The 25559-nt window shown below is 52.7% G+C and overlaps 1 protein-coding gene and 1 long non-coding RNA gene across 2 annotated transcripts; one reads left to right on the top strand and one right to left on the bottom strand.

The window, feature by feature from the left end:
• Positions 1–6: 6 nt before the first annotated feature.
• On the bottom strand, positions 7–9335 carry ZFTA (zinc finger translocation associated). The gene is made up of 5 exons (XM_036100418.2): positions 8568–9335; positions 5870–6367; positions 4924–5310; positions 4128–4679; positions 7–3888 (listed from the first exon to the last, which is right to left on the bottom strand). Exons 1-5 carry the CDS (start codon positions 8704–8706, stop codon positions 3422–3424), a joined length of 2043 nt encoding a protein of 680 aa, XP_035956311.2. The 5' UTR covers positions 8707–9335; the 3' UTR covers positions 7–3421.
• LOC118541023 (uncharacterized) lies at positions 3576–25195 on the top strand. The gene is made up of 3 exons (XR_013442294.1): positions 3576–3691; positions 23433–24168; positions 25064–25195. It is a non-coding gene; the product is annotated as an uncharacterized LOC118541023 (long non-coding RNA).
• The last annotated feature ends 364 nt before the right edge of the window (positions 25196–25559 follow it).

The raw sequence follows: 25559 nt of genomic DNA, 5'->3' as shown, positions 1-25559 counted from the left end.
AGTGACTGTGGTGTCATTCTGCTAACTTTATTCTTTATACATACAGTTTGGGTAAAGTAAGAACCAGGCTTCCACCGGCCCCCATCCCCACTCCACTTTTGAGGCTTTAAAAAGCAACTAATAGTTGAGATTGGTAATGATTCCCAAGATTGCAGAATTTCCATAGGAGAGCAAAGCTGTGCGTTTGCTTTCTGAAAGATCACAGCGACCCTCTTAAGAGGTGACCTCAGAAGAAAGAGGATGAGGAGTGGAAGGGGCCAGAGGGTCTGCTGTCCCAGTTCAGCCGCACCCCAACCTCGGAGGGTCGCCTGCCTGCAGCGGGAAGCAGCCTATACATCACAGAGTCAGTCACCGTGGAAAGTGGAGACCACATACATCAGAACTTTATCCCTTCAGATTTATTCTTCCCCAAAACTAAGGCTGCCATGACCCTTAAGCTGGATTTTAAAAAATTTATTCAACATACCTCTTAGAAAACTTAGGCTGAATTTTTTTAAAAATAACTGAAGCAAACAACTTCACAAATACACATACAAATGTTCGAGTAATGTCTCTAACGTGGCATATAAATATGGATTCAGAGTAACATTTACATATTGGCCATAATAGCAAGCATACCATTAACAAAAAATTCATGAAGAAACTTCACCTGTTGATGTCAGACTCCCAAGGCAAGGAGGAGGCACAGAGAGAGGAGGACCACCTGACCCCCCCAACCCAAGAGGCTGTAGGGGCAGTCAAAGCAGGAATCACTGCAGTGGCACTGAGCCCACTCCTGCGCAGATCTTCAGCTTTGTGATCGTTGGAGGGCTTATCAGAAAGGATTGCTGGGTGCCACCCCAGTTTCTGATTCATTGAGATGGGGCCCAAGAATTTGTGTTTCTAGTAGGTTCCGAATGTGATGCTACTGGTCCAATGGCCACACTTTGAGAACCCCCTGGAGTGCTTGGGGCTGCCTCTCAATGAAGACATTCATTCCTATCTTCCCAAGGCCTCCGTCCCTGTCTGTCAAAAGGAAAAGCCATTCCTGACCAGCTCTCTGTCCTGGCTTACCTGAACTTTAGCAGTGGGCTTGGGTGACCACAATAGGTCACCCCAATCTGCCTCCTGTTTTTGAACAGGTAAGTAGCAAAAAGTGATAAAAGACTCATTCTGGATCTGAAAATAACATGCATGAAGGAAAATAAAAGAATGGCAGTGCCCAGCCAGGTGCCATCCATAATCCCTGTTCTCAAGCTCTTAATACTGACTCAAAACCCCTGGAGGTTCAAACATGGAATTCACTTCTCAGGGAATGCTGTCCCTGGTGGCATCTACAACAGAAAATATAATGCCAGAGCCCTTGGCCTCCTGGAGAGGCCATGGGACGGGTGGCCATCAGCCCTGCTCCTGAACTTCTGAGGGAGGAGGCTGCTGCCCGAACCCTGGAGCTGGAGCTGAAGCCCGTGGTGGCCAGAGCTGCCCTGGACGACATTGATCCCAGAGAGGCGTGCAGGTCTTTGCCATCCCCCGGAGCGTCACTGCGCTCTAACGGACTGCGGCACCCACCACGTGCCGTCCTTCGGCAAGCCCCATGGGAAAAAGAAATCTTAATAATTGACCAGAGATTGGGAGGCAGTGTGGTGTAGTGCAAACAACACTGAGTCGGGAGTTGAGCTTTTTATTCTAGTTCTATACTGCTCCTACCTGGCTGTGTGTGATCATTTCAGTTTCCGAACTTCGCTACCTGTCTGTGGAAGGTGTCAAGGGGGCGGGGTCTGGTTGATCTCCAAGGTCATTCCAACTCTGACAATTTTGAGTTATATAAAAATGCTATAAAATCCATGGTATAAAATCCAATTCCCAATCAGGAAGAGTCAAGGGGACTGGGCCTGAGGCACTTGAACCGTGGGCTCTGGCCTGGGGGTGCTGGGATGAGGAAGGGCTTCCTCTTTGCTGTCTGTTTTCCCGCCCACAGAGGCAGCCCCGGGCCCCAGGTGCCAGGGCTCCTCTGCTTCCAGGCCTCGCCCTCAAGTCCCACCTCCCCACTCTCAGGCTGTAAGACCAAAGGAACCGGCCTGGCCATGTGAAGAGCAGACACACGGGCCCAGAGAGGCCTGGAGAGTCACACATTAGTGTGGGATGTTTGGGGTCCCCCATCCCCACCTCTGTCCTCACTCCTTCCTCCTTTAGGTCCTTCCTCCACCACCTCACAGCTTATCTCTGATACACGTATAATAAATAAGACATTTGCACATAAGGGTGACTGGGACAGCTCTCTCCCCGCCCCTCCCCCTTTCATATAAAAGCATTAAATACAGTTTCAAAATAAAATACAAAGAGCAAAAAGGGCCTGATCTCGGGGCCACCTGTTCTCCACAGGAGAATGAATCTACACATCCCACTCGGACCTGCCTGGGAGATCGCGGGGCCCCTTCCCGGCCCCACCGGGCCTGGCGCTGCCGCGGGGAAGAGAAAAGAAGGCCGAGGCCCGGCCCCAGGCCCTTGGGGACTGAGAATGGGTGGCACGTCCAACGTGTACGAAGGGGGACAGGGAGGGGACGGGAAGAGAACGCCAACTGCCGGGACCTCCAGTGCCCCGGGCTCGGACCGACGGGGACGATAGAGCAGGAGTGCCTGACTGAGTCTGGGGGAAAACGGAGGTCTTCGGAGCAGGAAAGGAGCAAAGGAGAAAAGTGCTAATCCCTTTACAAGATTGGGGTCCGGGAAGGCGCGGCAGGAGCGGGGGAGGCAGAAGGGGCCGCGGGGCGCGCTGTCCCCAGAGCCCGCCTGGGAGGCTGGCGCAGCTGCCGGGGGGGCCCCCGCCCAGCTCCGCCCCCGCCTCCGGGCTGCCCGCCCGCGGTCCAAACGTCCTCCCCGCCCGGGCGGGCTCCCGAGCCCCGTCGCCCCGCCCTCCGCTGGAGGCCCTCGTCCGCAGTCCGGGCCTCCGAGCGGCCGCGAATACCAATGAGGACCCGGCAGCAGCCGCCCCCGACCCGGGGGCCGTGCCTGCCGGCGTGCAGCGCCTCAAAGACCTGGGCCCCGGCCTGCGGCCCTCCTGCCCTCCCCCAGCCCTGGGGACCTAATACTGACTGTCGGCAACCCCCACCCGGGCCCGGCGCGGGCGGGAGCTAGAGGCCCTCCGCGCACACACGCTTGGAGGCCGCGATGGCCTCTCGGGAAACGTGGGGCCCAGCGCGGGGAGGGCCAGGGCTCCGCATCCGAGGGGAGCGCGCGCTCCCCGCAGCGCACCGACCAGCCCGGGGGGCTCCGGGGCTCCGAGCGGAAGCCGGCGACCCCACCCAATTCCTATCTCCGCCCGGCCCGGCCAGCGGGGCGGGGGACAGCGGCGGCGGCGGCCAGGGCCGCGGGAAGCAGGGTGTCCGGGCCCGAGGGCCGGCGGAGCACAGGGCGGAGCCGCCCGGCCCGCCCCGCGAGCCCGCTACGCCCGACAGACGGCGCCCGCTTTGAGGTCCGCGCCGCCGTCGCGCGGCGCAGGGGCCGGCGGCCCGAAGCCCTCGTGGCCGTAGCAGCGCAGCGCCGCCTCCTCGTAGGCCTCCAGGATGGTCTGGCGCTCCTCGGGCGTGAAGTCCATGGAGAAGGGGTGCACCTGCAGGATGTGCCGCTTGATGGTGCTGACCTTGAGCGTGGCCAGCGCGCCCCCGCACACCATGCACACCAGGCCGCGCCGGCTGCCGTCGTAGTCCATCAGGTACTCGCCCCGCCAGCGCGGCTGGTAGTTCCGCCGCTGCTCTCGGCTGCGGGGCGGGGGCGGCGGCGGCGGGGGCGGCGGCGGGGGAGGGGGCAGCGGCGGGAAGGCGAGTCCCCCGGGCTCTTGGCCGTCCTCGTCGTCCTCGTCGTCCTCGGCGGGCCGTTCCGACGGCTCCCCTGGGGAAAGCGGGACATCGCCTAGGAAGGGACAAAGGACCGCATTGGAGCCGGCAGAGGGCAAGCCGCCCGCGTCTCGCGCCTCAGCTCCACAGCCGCCCACCTTGGCCCTCCTGCCCCGTCCTCCCCAATCTCCCCTTCAACCTTCCACTCTCCCCGCCCGCTTCCACCCAAGCACTCCCAGCCCTCTGCCCCTTGCCTGGCCCGGGTCCCTGCCCCCGCTCTCCCGCGCCACCTGCTCTGGCCCTGCGCCAGCTCACCCCACCACTCCTCCTCCTCTGGCTCCTCCTCCTCTTCCCCTCCCCCCTCCTCGGAGGCTGCGGCTGTGCCGGGGGCGGCAGGGTCCCCGGGGGACTCGGGGCTGGGCAGCCCCAGGGCCAGCAGGTGAGCGGCCTTCTCGCTCCACTCCTGGGCGATGAGGGCCTTGACAGGCCCGCTGAGGCGCGTGGAGCCCGGGTGGCGCTGGCGGATGTGCCGCTTGATGGTGCTCATCTTGAGCGAGGCCAGCGCGCCCCCGCACACCATGCACACCAGGCCGCGCCGGCCGCCGTCCAGCTCCATGAGGTACTCCAGCCGCCAGCGCTCCTGGTAGCGGCGGCGGCGGTCACGGCCCTGCGGCGACCGGCCCGAAACCCCCACCCTCTCGCCCTTCTCCTCCTCCTCCTCCTCTGCGGGCCCGGGCCTCTCAGGGAGCCAGCCAGCCTCTTCCTTTTTTACGTCTGGGGGACTGAGATCCTGAGAGGACAGGGCTCCAGCAGTGGGGGCGGGGTCCCGGCTCTTTCTGGTCAGGTCCTGGGGGACGAGGTCATCGTCTGTTGGGGAAGGGGTGAGGGAGACGGGCTCAGCCTGGTGGCAGGGCTGCCCTTACCCACGTAGAGGGGTCCTCACCCCAGCCCCAATCTACAGGCCCCAGCCGGTGTGGGGGTGTGTGGGGTGTGTGGTGTGTGTCTCTGCGTGGGTGGGTGTAGAGAGGAGTCCCTCCCGGTTTTGGCCACAGACCCCGCGTTGCAGCCCTAATATGGAGGGTGGGTCTCGGCCCTGGGAGGGGCCTCGCACCTGGTGGGGACCGAGTGAGCTCAGACAGTGTCTTGGGCTGGCCACCCCAGGCTTGCAGCAGGGCGCTGCGCTGGGGGCCGCTGAGCCCCAAGGAGCTGGGGTGCACCTCCAGCACGTGGGCACGGATGTCGTCCAGGTGCAGGCTGGGCAGTGCCCGGCCACAGGCCATGCACACCAGCCGGTTCCCCCGAGGGTCATAGTCCATGAGACATTCTGCCCGGAACCAGTTCTGCAGGGACTCCTTCAGCCTCCGCTCCAGGCGCCGGGCCCCCAGCCCCCTGCTGCCCCCGGCCCTCCGGGAGGCTGAGAGGCGCCGACGCCGAGCCCGGGGTGCCACTGGGCCCCCTCGCCGCTGGCATCGGCTGCCCTCACCAGCTGGGGCTTTGCCTGAAAGGGTTGGAGGGAGGGAAGGAACTGAGATGCTGGCCCTCCAGGGAGCCTCCCCACCCCCCCGCCCCGCCACAGCCAGGTCCTCCACAAGCCTCTCCCTCACTCTTGACTCTGAGCCCCCAGCCTAACCTTTGCCCTGTTCTTCCTCTCTCCTCAGGCCTGAACTCCTCCACCTCCCGATCGTCCTGCACACAAACCCGAAGCTCTACCCACTCCTCCCTGACACCCAGATTCTAGCCCCTTCCCTGGACTTCACTGTCGAGCCATACCTTTCCAGCACCCTCTACTCCCAGCCTTTCCCCCGCCTATCCTCCCCACCTCCACTCTCCTTGATCCTTCTAAAACCACGGAAGGCCAAGGCTATCAGAGATGGTGCAGACCCCTTCCTCTCACTGTCCCTCCCCCGATGTTGTACAGTAAGGGCAATAAGCAGACCCCGCCCCACACAGAGCGGTGACTCGCTCCAGAAAATGAGTTTGTTGGCTGAGAAGCCAGGGATGGCCCCACCGGGCCCCATCCGCCACCCAGGCCCCTGCCTCTCCATGTCCTGTGTTACCTGGGCCCTTGGGTGGGCAAGCTTGCAGGCTAGCCCCATCCTCCTCCTCTTCCTCTTCCTCTTCCTCCTCCTCCTCAGCCCCCTGGGCCCCCAGGCCCTCGGACTCTCCACAGGCCCCCAGCCCCAAGTGGGCATCCCAGCTGTTGCTGATGACTTCCTTCTCCCGGGGACTCCAGTGCAGGGAGTAGGGGTGCTTTTGGCGGATGTGCCGTTTGATGGTGCTGAGCTTGAGCGTGGCCAGCGAGCTGCCGCACACCATGCACACCATGCCGTGGCGGGCAGGGTTGAAGTCCATCAGGTACTCCAGCCGCCAGTGGTCGTGGTAGTACCGCCGGTGGTCACGGCCGGGAATGCGGCTCTTTCCAGGCCTCGAGGCCCGGGCCTCACAGTGGTCTGAGTATTTCCTGCCTGAAGGTGCTGGGCCCCTGGCCCTGGAGGAGGGCAGGGGGGCACTCCCCCAGGACCCCAAGGCACCCCCTTCCAGCTGAAGATCTTGCCCTGAAGAGGGGGGGAAAAGGGGAGACAGTTTTCAATGCCCGATATCCAGGAAATAAACCCAGGGCTTGGATTTTGCAGAGAAAGGGAGGTTGGGGGAGGGGTCGTTCGGCAGGGGGTAGGGGGGAGGAAAGGGATGACAACAGCAATAAAAGGGATGTGGGAGAGCCTGGAGTCAAAACACTGGCCCTTTACAAAGAGTGAGGACCCTTTAAGAGAGGACCAAGAACAAAAGGATGCCGAGCACTGCTGAGGGACTAGCTCTGACTTTTTAAAAAATAAGGTGAAGGCCAAGGCGGCAGCCAGCTCTGTTCGGCCCCCTTTCTGGCGGCGGGCTGTGAGGGGAAAGCCAGGAGAGCAGCAGGCCGGGCCCTTACGGCCAGAGCAGAGCTGGCAGTGGCAGAACAAAGGGGGCATCTGTCTGCATCCAGGGCTGCACACGGGACCCACCCGTCTGAGGCCCCAGCCAGGAGGGCCCCACCCAAACATCTTCTCCCTTTTTCCAATAATGCCTTAAAGGCAGCCTTCTGAGAGTCCGGGGCTAAGCATGGTCAGTTCCCCAAATGCAGGCACCCATGGGAGGGATCCCCATGACAAAGCTGTCAACACCTCCAGGGAAAGGAGTTTCTAGGACCCTGACTTCCCTACAGTCTGGGAGAGCCGATGACCCTGCAAGGGGATGGCAGGAGGGCCACCGGAGTGGCTACTGAAGATTCTGAGGAAGGGAGTGGCCACCACCCACTGGAGCCCATTAAGTCTTTCTGGGGGTTTATTTTTTGCTCTGGCAGAGAGCCGGCCACTGCCCAGCAATCAAGGGGCAGGCATGGAGAGGCCCAAGCACAGCACACTAACCCAGCAGTGTGCCCTTTTGCTAAACAGGCTGACACCCCAAGCAGTCCCCCACCTTCCCTGCAGCTTGGACCCTATTTTATTTAGAAAAGGGTTTCCTGGCCACATAAGCTGAATGGACAAGTGTGGTCGTGCTCCCACTGGAGAATCTCAGGGTCAGAGAAACAAAAGACAGGACCAGAGAGGACTCCTGTCACCATTGTGGTTTTTTGTTTGTTTTGATTTAAGTAGATCCAAAGCAAAAAGCATTGGCTTCCAAGTCAGAGACCTCGGTTCCAGTATGGTTTCACTGGTAACTTGCTCTGTGATCTTTGATAAGTCATGTGGCTCTCTGGGCCTCAGACTCTTTGTCTGAAAAGGCACTGGGTAGCTAGCTGGTCTCTAAGCATCCTTCCAGCGCCGGATCTAAGCTAGTCTAAGGTGGATTGGCCCTTTAAGAGCCCAAAAAAGGGGAGGAGCTGAGATTCTTTAAAAACAAAAGGGGATGGGGAGTTTCTGGGAGGGGAGCTCCGAGATTAGGGCAGAGTCTCCCTAGCCCGGACAGAACCGTCACGGGTCTTAAGGCGGTGACCCTGCAGCAGGGGAATGAAGAAACAGCGTCCTCTAAGAGCGAACCGGGAGGACGGGCTGGTCCTACTATAGCTGACAAATTGTGGCAAAAATTTCTGAAAAGAAGGGAGGCGATAACGCGCGGACAGGAGGGGGTATCTGCCTTTGTGAGCGAGCCCATCCCTTTAAAAACTACCCGCGGTGGGTCAAGGTAGTGGTGGGGCCCCCAGAGGCGCAAGCCATGCGCTTTCCTAGAAAGAACGTGCCGGGGGGGTGGGGGGAGAGAAAGGTTTCCTGTCTGTAAGCAAGGCCACGGGAGGGGAGGAGCAGCCCGACTTAAAGCAGCGGAGTTCCCAGCTCAGCTCCTCTGGGGGGGAAGCCCCCCGAAAGGGACCCCCCCCAGTCTGGGCAGACTTTTAAGAGACAGCCGGATAAGGGAGACCACCTGGGAGTCTGAAAGAGAAAGGGGCGGGGGCGCAAGTCCAACAACCCACAGCGCGTGCCCCGTGGCGCCGGGCCAGGTCCTTTGGGGACCCTCCGACCTGGCCTCTAAGGCGGGGGCTGCAAGGCCCTTTAAGTGGGAGGGAATCCGCCCGAGCCCCGCGGGCGGACCCCGGGAGCTGGGCGGGGGGCTCCCCCGCTGGCCCTGCAGCCGCGATCCGCGCCCGCCAGGTGGCGCCCCCGGCCGCCCTGCCCGCGTCCCCCCCTTTGTTCGGCGGCGGAGAGGGGCCCGGAGCCCGGAGCCGCAGCCCTCCCCTCCCCCCATGCCGGGGCCCCCGCCCGAGCCGCCGGCCCCAGCTCTTACCGCCGTCGTCCTCCTCGGGTTCCGCGCCGCCGCTCGATCCGGCGGGCGGCAGCCGTCGGCCCCGTGCCGAGGCCGCTGCTGGCCCGGGGCCGCCCCTGCCGCCGCCGCTCCGGCTCCGGTGGTCCCCGCCGGGCTCCATGCGCTGCGCTGCGGAGCGGGGCCCCGGGGCGGCGGGGCGCGGGGCCGCGGGGCCGGCGGCGGCCCGCGCGGGGCGCTCGGTGCTCGGGGCCCCGGGGCGCGGGGCGCATGCACGGGGTGGCTGGCCGCACGGACGGCTGGCTGCTCGCTCGGCGGCGCGGGCTGGACCGGGGTGGGGACTCCTGTCTGGGGCCCCTGGGGCTCCTTTAAGGGCTCCTGGGTAAATTTAAAGGGGCCGCGCGCTATTTCCTCCTGCCAGCTCGCGGGGGGCTGGGGGGGAGAGGCGGGAGGCGACGAGCTGGCCCGAGGCTCCGCAGCCGGCGCCCGCCCCGGACGTTAGGAGCACAGACCTCGCCGCCCTCGCGGGCCCGCGCCGCCGCCTCCGGGGCTCCGGTCCCGGCTCCTGAAGGGTCACCGAAGTGGCGAGGGGCGCCCGCGTCCGCTGCGACGCGCTTCCACCCGGGCTCAGCTCGCAGCCACTGCCCCCTCGGGGCATCTCAGCGCCTGGCTCCCCTCACCGGCGCCGGCTGGGGACCGCCTGGTGGGAGGCCCGGGTCCCCGCCGGGGTGCCTCCTCCCGCGCGAGCTCGGCGCGGGCCCCAGAGCGGACGCGACTGGCAGGGGCCCCAGATGGCCGCGGCCCCGCCGAGAGGGTGGAGCCGCGGGGGCGGCCGCGCCCCCTCCCGCGGGAGCCGCCCCGGAGCGCCGGGAGTTCGGGCTCCTCCATTGGAGGGGCGGACGCGCGGAGCTCCCCGAGAGCCGGCCGGGGGCGGGGGCCGCGGCCGCAGAGACTCGGGCTGGGAAGAGGGGGGCGCGCGGTAGATTCGGGGAAAGCCGGCTGTGCCGGGGCCCGACGCTGCGGGACGGAGGGGGCCCCAGACTGAGAGCCGGGAGGAGAGGGCGTGCGCCGCCGTGACTCAGGCTCCGGCCCCCGGAGGCCTGGGGGGGGGTGCCAGACGAGACCCTTGACGCAGCCCCAGAACCCCCGCCCGGCCCGAGGAGGCAAAGAACGCTGACCCCGGGCGGGGTGTCGGGCACCTCGGGACGCGCGCCCCCACGGCTGCGAAGCGCTGGGGCGCACCCTGGCCGTAAGCCCCGGGATGCCTCGGGGGCCCCAGCTCCCAGGAAGCAGAGAGAAGGGACCCGGAGAAGCAGCCAGGGGCGCGGCAGCCTGGGGTCTTTCCGCGAGGACCGGCTGGAGGAGCAGGTGCTTGCTTTGCCTGGGGTTGGTCGCCCACAACAAAGGCGATTCCTAGAGATCCAAATTACAGGGTGCGGAGGCCATGCAGGGTCTTATTATCTAGAGTTGGGTTTTATGCTTTTCGCTGGGGAGGTACCCAGCGATCCGTTAAAGAAGTAACCCTGGACAGACTCGTTCGCCCACCCAGCACCTACTGTGTGCCAACACGCTTGTAGGCGCCGGGCTGTGAACGAGACAGACAAGACTGATACTGTTTATGACTTAACACGCAGCAACCGCTTATAAAAAGGAAACAATTCCAGCCCATCGGGAGCCATGGGATAGATTAAATTACTTGGAACACAGGAAGCCTATCCCCTAAGTGTTCGCGAAGAGCGGCCCAGAACCAAAATTTCTTAAGTGCCTGCAGGTGTCTGTCACCACTTGGAGCTGTTGTCCCCACGATGACCCGCGAGAGATATCACCTTGGGTAAACTGAGTCTCGGCCCTACAGCTCTGTTCTCTGCACCTCTGGCCTTGCTTTCAAGGAGGAGCTGCACTGCTTTCAGCCTCTCGGGACTCAGGGCCCTGGTGCTGATGCTTGCCGGGCGGTGCCATGAGATGGGGGATTCCTTCGTTCATTATGTCCTTCACTTGTGCTGAGCCCAGGGCCACAAAGGGAAAATGAGATACAGACCTGACCTTCAAATGCTCCTAAGTATGGGTTAAAAAAAAAAAAAATCACAAAGGGAACCCACGATCAGGGCTGGCCACTGTGAGACACTTTGGTTATATGTCCTGCCAGATCTCTCTCTACCGGTATAAATAGGATAATTTTTTTTTAAGATTTTATTTTTAAGTAATCTCTACACCCAACGTGGGGCTCGATCTCACAACCCCCAGATCAAGAGTCGCTCTATCCATGAGCCAGCCAGGCACCCTTCAGTAGATCATTTTATTTGTTACCAAAAGAAAGGTATCAAAGCCACCTGGAGCCATTTTTTAATGTGTGGTGCTTCTCTCCTTGCCCGCATCCCGCACAGCTCCAGAAACAGCTCCCAGCTCTGTAGTCCTGAAGCATTCTCACCAGCTGATCCTCAGAGCTACCCTATGAAGATAAAGCTTCACTCTCATCACTGAAAAAATTACCTAACACAGCGGGGAGAGGGGAGATGTTTCATCTGCCCTTCCTAGCAGATCTTTCCTTTACCGGGTCTACTGTGGGATGGGGAAACAGTGGTAACCAGGACCACCCTGGGGCTTTCCATGGGACCTATGGACTTTTGCCTCCACGGGTATCTTCCTCTATTTAAAAAAAACAACAAAAAAGATTTAATAGATTTTTGTGGGCCCTACAAACTTCTTTATTTTCTCTGATGTGAGAAAAATTAATGCCTCTTCTCTGACCCTTGAATGTTACATTTCTCTTCTGATTTTAAAGTAAATTCAAATGTTTCCATGGACCCCTATAGATCTCATGGGTTCTAGGCGCTATGTCCTCAGTGCCTAATGGTTAGCCAGGCTTAGTTGCAACATAGGGTGATAAGAGCCAAGAGGGAGGCCACCCCATCTGAGAAGACTTTGAGGGAAGATACTGAGACGAGTCTAGAAAGGCCAGGACAGGTTGCCAGGAGGAAAAACGAGCTAGGGCTTTCCTAGCCAAGGCCAGGGAAGTGCCGAGTGATGGAGGGTTTCCTGTGGGAGAGGCAGAAGAGGAAACAGGAATGAGCAGGGCCAGGGCCTTGGGTGCTGGGCTAAGAGTCTGCATTTGTCCTGAAGGCATGAGGAGTGCCTGGAGCCAGTGTGCAAGGCATTCTGGAGGCAGCCCTGATCGTCCTGTGGATTCACAGGATTCACATCCCCCCCCACGAGGGAGGGAGCGAGGAGAGAAAGATGGGGACTCTGGCAAGCAGTCCATGCCTGCGGTAAGAATAACATTAAAGCAGCTGCTGCAGGGCCAACAGAGGGGAGGCAAAAGGTTCAAGTGGGGCCACAGGATGTGCGTGCAATCTTCCCAGCACACAAGGGGCCCCCTGTGCCCCCAAGTGAGTCATGCACCCCAGTGTCTGCCATCCAAGAGAGGATACCTCTTCTCACCAAGGAGCAATGTGTTAGGCAAGCACCTGAAAGCTGCTTCCACTCAGAGGGGCATCTTTCCCTAATTCACTGGCCCCAAGGGGGCCCTTTTCACTAATTTTTAACAAAGGCCCCCTTAGAGGCTAGCTGCTGTCCTTGATTGAGCCAACAAGAGGGTAGAATCCACAGGACCTGGTGCAGGACTCACTGTGCTGATCAGAGAAAGGCCCAGGCTAACTCCCAAGCCTTGGGATCAGGGGGACAGGGATATAAAAGGAAACATAGATTTGGAGGGTGGAGAGAGAATGAGGTCTGGTAAAAGATAAACTGAGGCATATTAAAATTTTAGGAATTTATTTGCACAAAATCGATTCAAGTGGGGCAGCGCCAAACCAGAAGTGGTTAGAAGCACTCCGTCAACAGGAGCTGGGGAAAAACTTTAATAGAGAAGAGGCGGAAGCAAAGTAAGGAAGGTATTGATTGGCTATAGCTTGAACCCTAGTTGGCTGTTGGCAATCGGTTGTCCTTTGGTCTCATTTTAGTCACCTTGAGGTATTTACAGGCTTCGATTTGGGTTTGCTTACATAGGCGCCAGGGGGTGAGAGCCACCTCAGTCTAATGGCCTCCTTGTTGAATTTAACAATTGTTTCCATTTGGTCATCCTTGCATGGTAATAGATTGACCACAAATTCGGTATTGGTACCACTCTCAGTCATCATCAGAGTTAAATTGTTCTTACCTTATCGTGAAACTCATGGTTATGATGTCAAATCCATTGGAGAATTACTTTCACCGTTTGTCTGTTGTGCATCTTTTTTTTTTTAATATTTTATTTATTTATTTGAGAGTGAGAGAGACAGAGATAGCAACACCAATAACGAGAGCGAGCACGAGCTTGGAGGAAAGGGAGAAGCAGGCTCCCTGCTGAGCAGGCTCAATCCCAGGACCCTGGGATCATGACCTGAACCAAAGGAAGATGCTTAACCGACTGAACCACCCAGGTGCCCCTGTTGTGAGTCTTGTTTCTTGTTTCTCCAGGAGCAGGGAGACTGTCTGATGTGCTGATGGCTGCAAACATTCGTGGACGATCTCGGAGAGAACTCAGTGCACCAGAGAGATGATAAATGCTGACTATGAGTAGGATGAGAAGCTGAAGTCTGATCTTAGCCAGGGCCCCCATGAGCCAATTCAATTGGAACCACCTAAGTCAAAGCTTGTACCTGATGAGGTATCAACCTGTTCTAGCTAGGTAGCTTGTTCGTTAATTTCTTGTATTTGAATTTCTACAAAACCGGAAGTGTTGGTCCAGGTGCAGTAGAAGGTTTTTACTGTGGCACAGACATCTCCTTTTTCAGCCAGCAAGTAATCGAAAACAATTCTGTTATCTAAAACCCCATTAGCAACAGAGTTTAGGGACGTCTGTTGTCCAACCATGGCCTTAGCAGTAGATTTGGCGATGGTTGTCAAGGTTAAGGATAAGTTTTTAATCACATATTTGTTTGTACTAATTTCAGGTGAAGGAAGAAGGGACTGTCCAAATGACACCTATCCAGAGGGATACATCTGCTGGTAAACTTCTTTTTGGTCAATAGTATAAATTCAAAGGAGTGGACCAATGTTGAGTTTCTGAGGTATGATGAAGGGTCAAGGGAACACCAGGGGGTGTACCTAGGGCTCCGTCATAAGTATTAGCATGTATGGACCCATTGGTTGGTATAGAGGTGTTAGCATCATTCAACCAAGATTCAAATACTGTATTATCGCATATTGAAAGACCACTGAAATATATGGGCCCAAAAGCAAGTCTAAACATGGTCTGATTAACACTGACTGCTCTGCAATGTCATATATATTTTTTTTTCTTCTCTCCAACAGATCTCATTTTCCCATCCCAGGGTTAGGTTAAATTGAGGCAAAGAATGAGGGTCTGTGGATTTAGCATTTTAACTTTATAAAAGGGGCCTGTGGGAAGTTTAGGCATACAGTGGCATGTGGGATGTCAGTGAAGTTACTTATAGGGTGAATTAAGGGGGTTTCTCCCTTTACGTCCTGACGGTGGCATGGCATGGCAAACCCAGCAGTTAGCGAAGTTTCCTGCAGTAGTCTTATTTTTGAAATTCTAATTATAGTGCTGTCTTCCCATGCATTAATAGAGAGAAAAGCCAATAGCAAATAGATAAAAGGGATAAAGATTTCATATTGGAGATGAAGATCTTGATCAGTGATCTTGGGAGAGCTGTCTGCCTCAAGATGTTGACTGCTTCTGGGGAGGAATCTCCCCAGTCTGTTTTAATTTTACATCTCTTGCTGGAATGCAGTTCCAAGAGTCTGGAGGAGCCCTTTTCAATTGGGAGATGTGGACCCAAGTTTCAAGTCCCTGAAGTTTGGCTGCCACCTGGGTAGTGAGGAGAACCTGGTGTGGCCCCTTCCAACGAGGTTCAAGGGCAATCTTTCCAGGTGTTGTTTCCAGAAGACCCACTCTCCAGGTTCTAAGTTGTGGAAGTTTTGACTATCTGTAGGAGGATCACAGAAAGCTTCCTTTACCTGGTGGAAATACACTTTTGCATAATGAATTAAAACTTTACAATACTGAGTCATATCAGAATTTGTGAGTACAGGAAACACATGGGTTTATATCAGCCAAAGACATGGGTCTTCCTGTTACTGTTTCTTTTATAAGGCATTACTTTATGCTTTCCCATAGGTGTTGATCTAATTGCCATCAAAGCCAATGGTAGAACTTTTGGCTGTGGCAATCCAGTTGGTTTTGTTAATTTAGGTAGCTTTAGTTCTTTTTTTTTTAAACATTTTTTTTTATTTATCTATTTGACAGAGAGATAGAGAGAGAGCACAAGTAGGCAGAGCGGCAGGCAGAGGGAGAGGGAGAAGCAGACTCCCCGCGGAGCAGGAAGCCTGACGTGGGGCTCGATCCCAGGACCCTGGGATCACGACCTGAGCCGAAGGCAGACGCTTAACCGACTGAGCCACCCAGGCGCCCCTAGGTAGCTTTAGTTTTAAGTAACCACCCGTCCGTTCAACTCTACCAGATGACTGAGGATGGTAAGGACGATGGTAATACCATTGTGTCAGCAGAGCCTTATTTAATTCTTTACTTATTCACCCAGTGAAATGGGTTCCCCTGTCACTGGAGATCTATCTTTGGATACCCCAGAAGGAAATACATTTTCTAAAAGTTTCTTAGTCGTGGTTGTGGTGTCAGCCCTTCTGCATGGGAAGGTTTTAATCCATCCCAAGAACATACAATCACAAGAACATATTGATAACCCATTGCAGGGAGCAATTGAATGAAATCCATTTGTAAGTCTTCACATGGCCCAGTAGGTGGTGGGAATGCTCCATCTACTACCTTAACGGTCTTTCCAGGGTTATGGGTTGGATGAATCAGCTCAGAAACTGGCTGACCAATTTGGTAACCAAAATTGGTAAACCAATTATGCGACACCGGAGCAGTTACCCCCACCCCTACTTTTTCGTAATTTGGGTCATTTTATCTGTCCCACGATGAGTTGCAGAATGTAGGCTTTTAGTGATGGCATTCAAAAAGAACCCGGCAGCCCTCTGGGCCCTCAGTGAGTCCTCATCTAGTATTACATTTGCACCCTCGTTCATTCAAGTTGCCTACTGGAATAATTTTAGTGCTGGCCGATGTAGCATAGAAGTCCGCTAGAGTACTTCCCTGATACTCAGCTTCTGTTTTTCTAGTATGAACTTTAGTGTTAATCATTGCAAATTGCTAAGGAATAGAATAGCGGGGAGTGGTTCATTTACTACTTGGGGCCCATTTTTGATGGGGGTTCTGTTAGAAGTGAGGAACCCTCTCTGTTTCCATAACATGCCCAAGTCATGGACCATCCCAAAGATATATCTGCTATCACTATAAATCTTACTGATTTTACTTTGGATAGCTGACAAGCCTGAGGGAGGGCATCTGGTTTTGCTTCATCGCACTGACTTAAGTTGGGGAAGATTTCCCTTTCCAATAGTTTAAGATATTATTTATTTATTTGACACACACACACACACACACACACACACACAGAGTGAGAGCACAAACAGGGGGAGCTGCAGAGGGAGAAGCAGGCTCCCCACACTGAGCACGGAGCCCAATGTGGGGCTCGATCCCAGGACCCCAGGGTCATGACCTGATAAGTGACTGAGCCACCCAGGCACCCCCCTTTCCAATAGTTTATATTGAGGTGTTGCAGCATATTGTGCTCGATATTTCCCTAGTGAATTCTTAGCATGGGATGCATCGACCAAGAATATCACATCTGGGTTTTCCAGTGTGTCCTGTAAGTCAGTGCGAGCCACGACTTCACGCCCACCCAGGTACGGTGGTCCGTACGGTTGTCAGGCAGGGAAGTAGAGTAGCAGAGCTGGCTGAACAAGTTGCCAACTGCTTAAGATGGAGGTTAGAAGATGAGAGGAGAAGGTTCTCATAAGATATAAGTCTGCCTGCTGAGAACATTGAGCCTGATCAGAGAGCATGGGGTACTTGTAAGTATAAGTCTTGTCCTAATACCAGTTCCACCAGTCTAGCGGCTGTAGCTAGTGCTTTCCAACAGTTTGGATATGGTCTGGCTACTGGGTCTAACTGTAAGCTATAGTAAGCAATTGGTCTATGTTTTCCTCCATGCTGCTCTGTTAGAATTCCTAGAGCCTGCTGATCATGCTGAGGACAAATGAGATAAAAGATTTAGTATAATTTAGGAGCCCTAGGGCGAGAATTTGTTGCAGGGCTAATGTTAGTTGGCACGATTATCTTCCCAGGGTAAGGGCTCTGGAATTGGGATCCTTGTAAGCTCATACAGGGGAGTCGTGATCAGAGAAAAATTTGGAACCCAAGATCCACGATATCCTGCAAGTCCAAAGAAACTCCTTAATTGCCGCTTAGTTGTGAGTCTGGGGAAGTCTGGGATAGTCTTTATTCTTTCAGGTGAAAGAGAGACTGCCTTTTGCAATCAAATCATGTCCTAGGTTGTGGGCCTTGCCTTTTGGGAACCGCAGTTTTTCCTTGGAGGCCTATGGTCTTTGCAAGCTAATTGCTATAATGGATAAATCAAATTTATTTCTTAGGCCTCCCTCCTAGGCAGGGAATCTACCAGTAGGTCATCTACATGTCAAGTGACTGTAGAGTTGTTAGGGAGCTGTAAGTTTGCCAAGACCTGATGTAAATAAAACCTGTGAAAAATAAGGATGGGCCTTCAGCAATCCAGGTATATTGCTGGTTTTTCCAACTGAAGGTGGATAAATACTGATTCTTCTTGTCAGCTGGGCTACTACAGAAAGCAGAGCTGAGATCCACCACTGCGAACCATTCTGAGTCTCTAGGTACGTTAGACAGCAAGGTGTTGGGCGTTTGGAACTCCAGGGAACCTTGGAATCACAATTTTACTGACTGCACCCAGATCCTGGAAAAACTCCAACTTCGTTCATTTGATTTTTTTTTAAAGATTGTATTTATTTATTTGAAAGAGAGAGTGAGCGAGAGCACATGAGCAGGGGCAGAGGGAGAAGGAGAAGCAGACTCCCCTGCTGAACAGGGAGCCCAATGCCAGGCTGGATCCCAGGGCCCTGGGATCATGACCTGAGCTGACTGAGCTACCCAGGCGCCCCTGTTTGATTTTTTTTTAATGGGTAAGATGGAAGCATTGCAAGAGCCAGCCCTTGCTTCATTTAGTCTTCTCCAATTGGTGAGAGCCCTTATATACCTTCTGGTTTTAGTGGATATTAAGTCAATTTAGGCAGGGGTTTGGAATATTTGTACGGGTTCAGCTCTCTTAATTTTGCCTTTGTTAGTTGAAGAAAAAGCCCATAGGCATTCAGGCACTTTTGAGAGATCAGGGCTCTTATGCTTTCTTTTTTATTTTATTTTTTAAATTCTTCTTCTTTTTTAAGATTTTATTTATTTATTTATTTATTTAGAACGAGAGTAGCGGGAGGGGCAGAGGCAGAGGGAGAGAGAGAATCCCAAGCGGACTCCACTCTGAGTGGTGAACCCCACACGGGGCTCAATCTCACGACCCTGAGATCAGGACCTGAGCTGAGATCAACAGCTGGACGCCTAACCGACTGCGCCACCTGGGCTCCCCGAAGGTCATTTTTCCTTCTGAGTTAAATTTTATAGGACTCCTCAATTTAGAAAGCAGATCTCGTCCTCACAGTTTTACTGGGACAGGGCCACACAGGAGGAGCGTATGGGTCCCCAAAAATGGTCCTAGTGTCATCTGGATTGGTTTAGATACAGGTACACTTTGAATTTGCTTAGAAATCCCCACGACAGGGGCGCCTGGGTGGCTCAGTCGGTTAAGCGTCTGCCTTCAGCTCAGGTCATGATCCCAGGGTCCTGGGATCGAGCCCCGCATCGGGCTCCCTGCTCAGCGGGGGGCCTACTTCTCCCCCTCCCTCTGCTTCTCCCCCTGCTCATGTTCTCTCTCTCTCTCTGTATCTCTGTGTCTTGAATGAATCAATAAAAAAAAAATCTTTAAAAAAAAAAAAAAGAAATCCCCACGACAGAAATCCTCTCTTTACTCCGAGGGCTTTGCCCCTTTATGAAAGCAGGGTCTTGTGTAGATAAAGAGGCTCTGGGCTCCGCCGTATTAAACAGGCTCCTCCGTGAACATTTACCTTAGCGTCCCCTTGCTCATTTAGAGGCGTCACGGGGAGCAATTTACCTGAGGAGCCCTCGGAGCCCCATCAATGCTTATGATTATTTTGGTGATCTAATTTTGCAAGACTTCTCCCAGTGGAGAAACAATCTGGATTCGTAGATGGAGGTCTATGAGAAGATGGGTTCGACAGGGGGTGTTAGCGACCATGCCCCTGGTCGTTTACAAGGCAGGCAGACATTTCGGGGTGCAGTATTCCTGTGTGGGGGACCTCTAGGTTCTGGCCTGACATGTGTGCATGGAGGTTCTTCCGCCCTTGGAGCTGTTGTGTATCTTCAGGGCCGTAAGTATATTGGCTTTTGCACTGTATCTGGCTTTGAGGTTTTTTCAAAATGCTCAGCGAGAGGGGTGGCTTTGCAGCCCAGCTTCTGTCCCTTTATCAGGCCACTGAGTTTTGACCCGAGCCTGCTAATGAATAAGGAAGTCAGAGCATTTTCTGTGCCTGTGTGTCATAAAGCCTAGAGTGTTTCACAAAAAGTGTTTCCAATCTTGTCTTATAGTCTGAGACTGGTTCATCTTTCCTTTGTTTGCAAGATTGGATGATAGACCCGTCAGTCTTTTGAGGAAATATTTTATCAGTAGGTCTTGGGCTATTTTCCTAGTGTGTTTTGGGCCATCCTCGGCAGAGCGAGTACTATGTGGGTCTTTAATATCGCTCTCAGTGTCTTCCCATTTGGCTTCAGGCATCAATTTTTGGGTGACACCAGGTCTTAATGTAATATTAATAAATCGGCAGAGATCCGGGAGCCCCAGATGGTAAGCTGCAACTGGAATTCTAAATTCCTGGGGCACCTGGCTGACAGCTGGTAGATCATGTAGGGTCATGATCTTGGGGTCATGAGTTTGAGCCCCACATTGGGGGTAGAGTTTACTTCCAAAATAAGTCGATGGGGGGCCTGGGTGGCTCAGTCAGTTAAGCATCTGCCTTCGGCTCAGGTCATGATCTCAGGGTCCTGGGGTCGAGTCCCGCATCGGTCTCCCTGCTCAGCAGGGAGCCTGCTTCTCTCTCTCCCCCTGCCCCTCTGCCCTGCTTGTGCTCTCTCAAGCACGTGCTTTCTGTCTCTCTCTCAAATAAATAAATAAAATCTTAAAAAATAATAAACAGATTAAAAAAATTCTAGCTCATCTTCTGAATGAAAAGGCAATTGAGTAAAGGGATTCGTAGGTTCAGAATATTTAGAGAGAGGAGGTAAAGGGAAGGAGCTCTCAGACAAGTTAGTCAGTGTGCACCATAGATTCACCATCAACTTGTTGCTTAAGGTTTTCATTTGGCTTTTGTAAAGAATCTTTTAAAGATGCAGTTTTTTACTCACCTAGCTTCTTTTTTTTTTTTTGAAGATTTTATTTATTTATTTGAGAGAGAGAGGGTGTGAGCACAGGGAGGGAAGAGGTAGAGGCAGAGGGACAAGTAGATTCCCCGCTGAGCACGGAGCCCGATGTGGGGCTCGATCCCAGGACCCTGAGATCATGACCTGAGCTGAAGGCAGACACTTAACTGAGCCACTCAAGTGCCCTTATTCACCTAGTTTCTTAGCAGCTTCTTCATACCCATAAAAAAAAAAAAAATGCGTCCCATTGTTTTGGGGAAAATTTGGGATCCTTTTTCTCTAGAGGAATTTCCAGATGATCTTTAGTAAGGTTAGCCCACTGGTTCAAAAAAACATAGGTTCTGGGCCCATAATTTTTATACCTATATTTAGCTGGGGTCCCAGGTAGAAGAGGCCCAGATTGTTTGGATTCAGAGGAACATATTTTTTTCTCTCTTTTTTTTCCCCTTGTTACACGAGGCCTTGCACTGGACCCAGTCCAGCTTAATTCAGACCCGGTCCGACCTTGGACCCAGTCCAGTTTCTAAGTTGGACCTAGTCTGATCCTGGACTCAGTCCAGTTTGTTTTACATTAGCTGACCCCGGACCCAGCCTGGAGAAAGAAACATGAAGAAATTCAGAGAGGTCTTTTAATCACAAAAACCCAAGGAGGTCAAATCAGAGAGGGACCCCACTGCCTCCAGAGCCAGGGAGAAAGCAATGAGTTCAGTGAGCCCGTGCGGCTGGCTGCTCGCTGCTCCTGGGCCTTTGGGGGTCTTCTTCGGATCCTCCTGATGACCAGAAGGGTGAAAGGATAAACTGAGGCATATTACAATTTTAGGTGTTTATTTGAGCAAAAATCAATTCGAATTGGGCAGCACTGAAGTGAAAGTGATAATGATGTGAAACATTGGGGTCGGGGAGCAAACAATTGAGAAAGAATTCTTGAGACATCTTTGATGCAAAAAAAGGGTGGTTTTATTAAAGCACAGGGACAGGACCCCTCTGCAAGCCTTCCTGCTCCCTTACCCTCTCTCCCTCCTCCCCAAGTGAACCCACCCTATGATCTGCTTATCATTCCCATACCACTCCGATACTTTCACTGCCCATGTATCCATCAACAACATAAATCAATGACTTTCATGTTTGTAAGGCTTAAATAAATGGTATCCCTCTATAGTGTTAATCCTGGAACTTTCCAAATTTCTTGCGCTTCCCCCACACCATACAGTTTATTCTCAAGCACGTTTATTTTTTCTTTTACTCTTTCATTCAACTCTTGTTTCTTGAACATCTGTTACAGATACTGCCACCGAGGTTGACTCACAGATAAAAATCCTAGCTCTGGCTCTCTGATTTCTGATTCAGCTTCCGGAGGACATGGCCCAATGAAGCACGCTGTACAATTAATTGGGGCAACATGATCAATGAGAAAATACAGGATAACCTACGTGCCCCTATCCAAAGGAAGGATAATCCTAAGAGCCAAGGTTCAAGTAACCTGGGCTCCCACCAGTACAGAAAGCCATGGATGGATGCATCCAAAGGTCCTCAGAATGAGCCTCAGATGCTGGCCTGCTGCTGGGTCCCCTGCTCCTGGTTGCAGGGATGTCTCCAAGATGGTCCCAGTGTCCTACTCTTTCTGATCTGACATAAACATTTGAGGATATTAGTCTTCCCAGTGCTTCTCCTCCCTACTTAGGACAAGTCCCACAATGGTCCAACTCCTTGATTTGGCCACAAGCAGAAATGGAGAACAAGGAGTAATTGACTAGCAAGGCCTTCATTCCTGGCCCTCTTTAAATGTGTCAAAACTGGCCATTTGGGATTCCTCTGTCCCTTTTCTCTAACCTGTCACCCAACGCAGAGCATGCCAATGGTTGCTTAATGCTTCATTAATCCTAGCTCTTAGTATGAGTCAGAACACTTTTGTGGTAAATGACAGAAAACCCAACTCAAACTGATTTTAACATTTTTTTCAGGGAGAGAGGGTGTATTGTTTTTTGTTCTCGCTGCTGTGGGAGAATTAGCGGGCCACTGAGTTTGAAAGCTTGGGTTAATAGAAGCAGAGTAGCAGGATTATTCCAGAAGGGAAGGATCTCAGGAGTTGAAGGCAGCTCTGACAGGATTCCAGAGGAGGCAGGGAAAAGATGCCCATGGACACTTCGGAGGTCTTGGGAGCACTGGGGAAGGTCTCTGTGGATTGTACTCAAGGAGAAGTTTGTTGAGCTCTGAAAAAGTGGGTCCAGCCGTGGGTCTAGGTGGTCAGAAAAAGACTCACCTGAGAAAGTCAGAGTAATGGAGAGATCTAAAGGCAGGGCAGGAGAGGATTAGGTGAGTGCAGGTGAGGAAGATCATTCCAGGCATTCTAGCATGTGCAAAGGGAACAGACTCCAATTAAGAAGGAAGTACTGGGGCACCTGGGTGGCTCAGTAGGTTAAGCGTCTGCTTTAGGCTCAGGTCATGATCCCAGGGTCCTGGGGTTGAGCCCTGTGGTGGGCTCCCTCCTCGGCGGGGAGTCTGCTTCTCCCTCTGCCCCTCCCATATCTCCCCAACCCTACCCCACCACTCATGCTCTCTCTCAAATAAATAAATAAAATCTTAAAAAAAAAAAAAAGAAGAAGAAGAAGAAGAAAGGAAGTATTGAGGTACCTGGCTGGCTCAGTCGGTAGAGCGTACAACTCTTGATTTTAGGGTTGTGAGTTTGAGCCCCATGTTAGGTGTAGAGATTGCTTCAAAATAAAATCTTTAAAAACAAAACAAAAGTAAAGTAGCATGGATGAGGTATGGTGTGAGGCAGGGCCAAACATGCAGGGTTTTAAAGGCTCTGTTAAGGATTTCCATCTTTTTCTAAGTGCAAGGGGAGGTAACTGAAGGGTTTTTAAGCACTGTGTGTGTGTGTGATTATCAGATTTATAATTTGAAAAGATAACTGTGGAAATACATTGCAGAAGAACAAAGAGTAGAGGCAGGAAGACTGGATAGAGGTCTATGGAATTGGACCAGGACAGAAATGAGGAGCCACCAGGAATACAGTGCTGGTGGAGGAAATGCAGAAAGGAGGCAGATTCCAGAGTTCCTGCAAGAGGAAGTTCAACAAAACAAGGGGACGGACTGGGGAAGGAGAGGGAGGTTCCAGGGGTAAAGGAGCTGGGGAAGGGCTAAAAGGTTGCTATGAGCTAGACGTACATGGAGGAGCAAGGACAAATATTTGTGCAGCCCACATCCATGCTTCTTTCTGGAAACAGCACCGCCATTTTCCCTTTTGAAATTCTTCTTCTTCTCACACTCCAACCAAGTGGTTTGGGTGTGACTGGTCTCAGCCCCCACATCGAAGAGTTGGTATAAGTCAGGTATGGTTGCCAAATAAAGTACAGGAAGCATACTTGGGACATACTGATCTTCAAACGTTATTCATTGTTTATCTGAAATTAAAATGTAACTGAATGTCTATTTTTATTTACTACATCTGGCAGATCTGGACCCAGGCCTACTAAGAGAACACAGAGGTTCGTTTGGAAAAGGCCATGAGTCCTAAGCCAGGCTGATGATGGCTCTCCTTTGGACATTTGATGGAGCTCTCAGAAAAGAGGCTCTCACCAGTTTGCAAAGCTAGCAGAAAATAACATCAGCTGCAGGAGTGTGCCCAAGACCCAGATCTGGCCCATCTGAATATTCCTTCAAATTACAATGCTTGATTCATAGCTGGACACAAAACCCAAGCAAAGTCAGCAAGCGTCAAGCATGGGGCTAATGATGGAATTATCGGGAAGAGAGATCTGTGTGTTCTGGTGTTGCTTGAGCTGGAAGAATGTAAGCCTGGGGCTGCTGGTGACCATGTGAGGAACGTAGGCCTGAAAGCGAAGCCAGCAGAAGCAAGAGATAGAAAGACGGATACTGAGTCTTGTCAGTATCATGTGAGCCCCTACTATCAGCCAGGCCTGAAGTTACCCTGAACTTTTCAGTTAACTGAGCCAATAACTTTCCTTTATGGCTTGAACCAGTTTGACTTGGAATTCTGCCGCTTACCTCCAGGAGAATCCTGATTAGAGGAAGATCCCTGATTCAATTTTGTACGTGTTGAGTTTGAGATTCCTCTGATGTCAAGTACATTGTTGCCCATATGGGTCTGAGCTGGAGGCTTAAATTGGCAATTCCCCTTTTATAGATGGTGATTAAATTCCTCACGCCTAGAGCCCAACCTGGCACAAGGTAAGGATTCAGTAAACATATGAATGAATATAGCAGTCTGATTATTCTTTAGTAGCCCATTAAAACCAGAAGTTCTTTTTCTTTAAGATTTTATTTATTTATTTTTATTTGAGAGAGTGTGCAAGTGGGGGGAGGGGCAAAGGGAGGGGGAGAGAAAGAATCCCAAGCAGACTCCCTACCAATGAGCACAACAGAGGGTTCGATCCCACTACACACACACACACACACACACACACACACACACACACACACACACAATGGAATATTACTCAGCCATCAAAAAGAATGAAATCTTGCCACTTGCAACAACATGGATGGGGCTAGACTGTATTATGCTAAGTGAAATAAGTCAGTCAGAGAAAGACAAATATCATAGGGTTTCACTCATATGTGGGATTTAAGAAACAAAACAGATGGGGGCGCCTGGGTGGCTCAGTTGTTAGGCATCTGCCTTCAGCTCAGGTCATGGTCCCAGGGTCCTTGGATCAAGCCCTGCATCAGGCTCCCTGCTCCGTGGGAAGCCTGCTTCTCCCTCTCCCACTCCCCCTGCTTGTGTTCCCTCTCTCGCTGTGTCTCTCTGTCAAATAAATAAAATCTTTAAAAAAACAAAAAAAGAAACAAAACAGATGAACATATGGGAAGGAGGGGAAAAGAGAGGGGGAAACAAACCATAAGAGACTCTTAATGATAGAGAACAAACTGAGGGTTGATGGAGAGAGGTGTGGGATAGGCTAGATGGGTGATGGGCATTAAGGAAGGCATTGATCTAATGAGCACTGGGTGTTGTATGTAAGTGATGAAACACTGAATTCTACTCCTGAAACCAATATTGCACTGTATGTTAACTAACTAGAATTTAAATAAGTTTTTAAAAAAAAAAAAAAAAAAAAAAAAGCTCTGTTTCCAACCAAGATATAGAGTTTTCAGCAGGTCAGTGCTCCCACTGCAAGAATTAGAAGGGAAAAAGAAAAAAAACAAACAAACAGAAAAATTGCAAGAATCATCTTTTTAAAGATAGCAGAGAGCTATAAATGCAATGCTATGAATGAATGAGATGAACTAAAATTTCAGAGACTGAAGAGGCTTTCCTCCCTGAATGAGCTGAGGATCACTGCCCAAATATTCTTCCCTGGGGCAATTGCCAATTCTGGGCACAAAAGTTTAGCTCAGGCAAAGAGACTCTACTGGGAGAAAGAGAAACCAATGGAGCTTTTGATGGCCATGAGGAGCTACAGACTCCTGCAAGCTCCTAAATAAAAGAGTGAAATCTTCAGCAGTCTCATGGTGTTGAGAAGACAAAGTCCAATTCGAGAAAGAGCACCTGCCTGAAACAAAGGATATTTGCCAGATTTTGAAGATATGTGGGGCAGGAGGCAGGAGAATTAAACTCA

Source organism: Halichoerus grypus, chromosome 11 (genome assembly GCF_964656455.1).
Source record: "Halichoerus grypus chromosome 11, mHalGry1.hap1.1, whole genome shotgun sequence".
NCBI classification, from domain to species: Eukaryota; Metazoa; Chordata; class Mammalia; order Carnivora; family Phocidae; genus Halichoerus; species Halichoerus grypus.
Note: the sequence above shows the minus strand (reverse complement) of the source record. Positions and strands in the feature narration are given on the sequence as shown.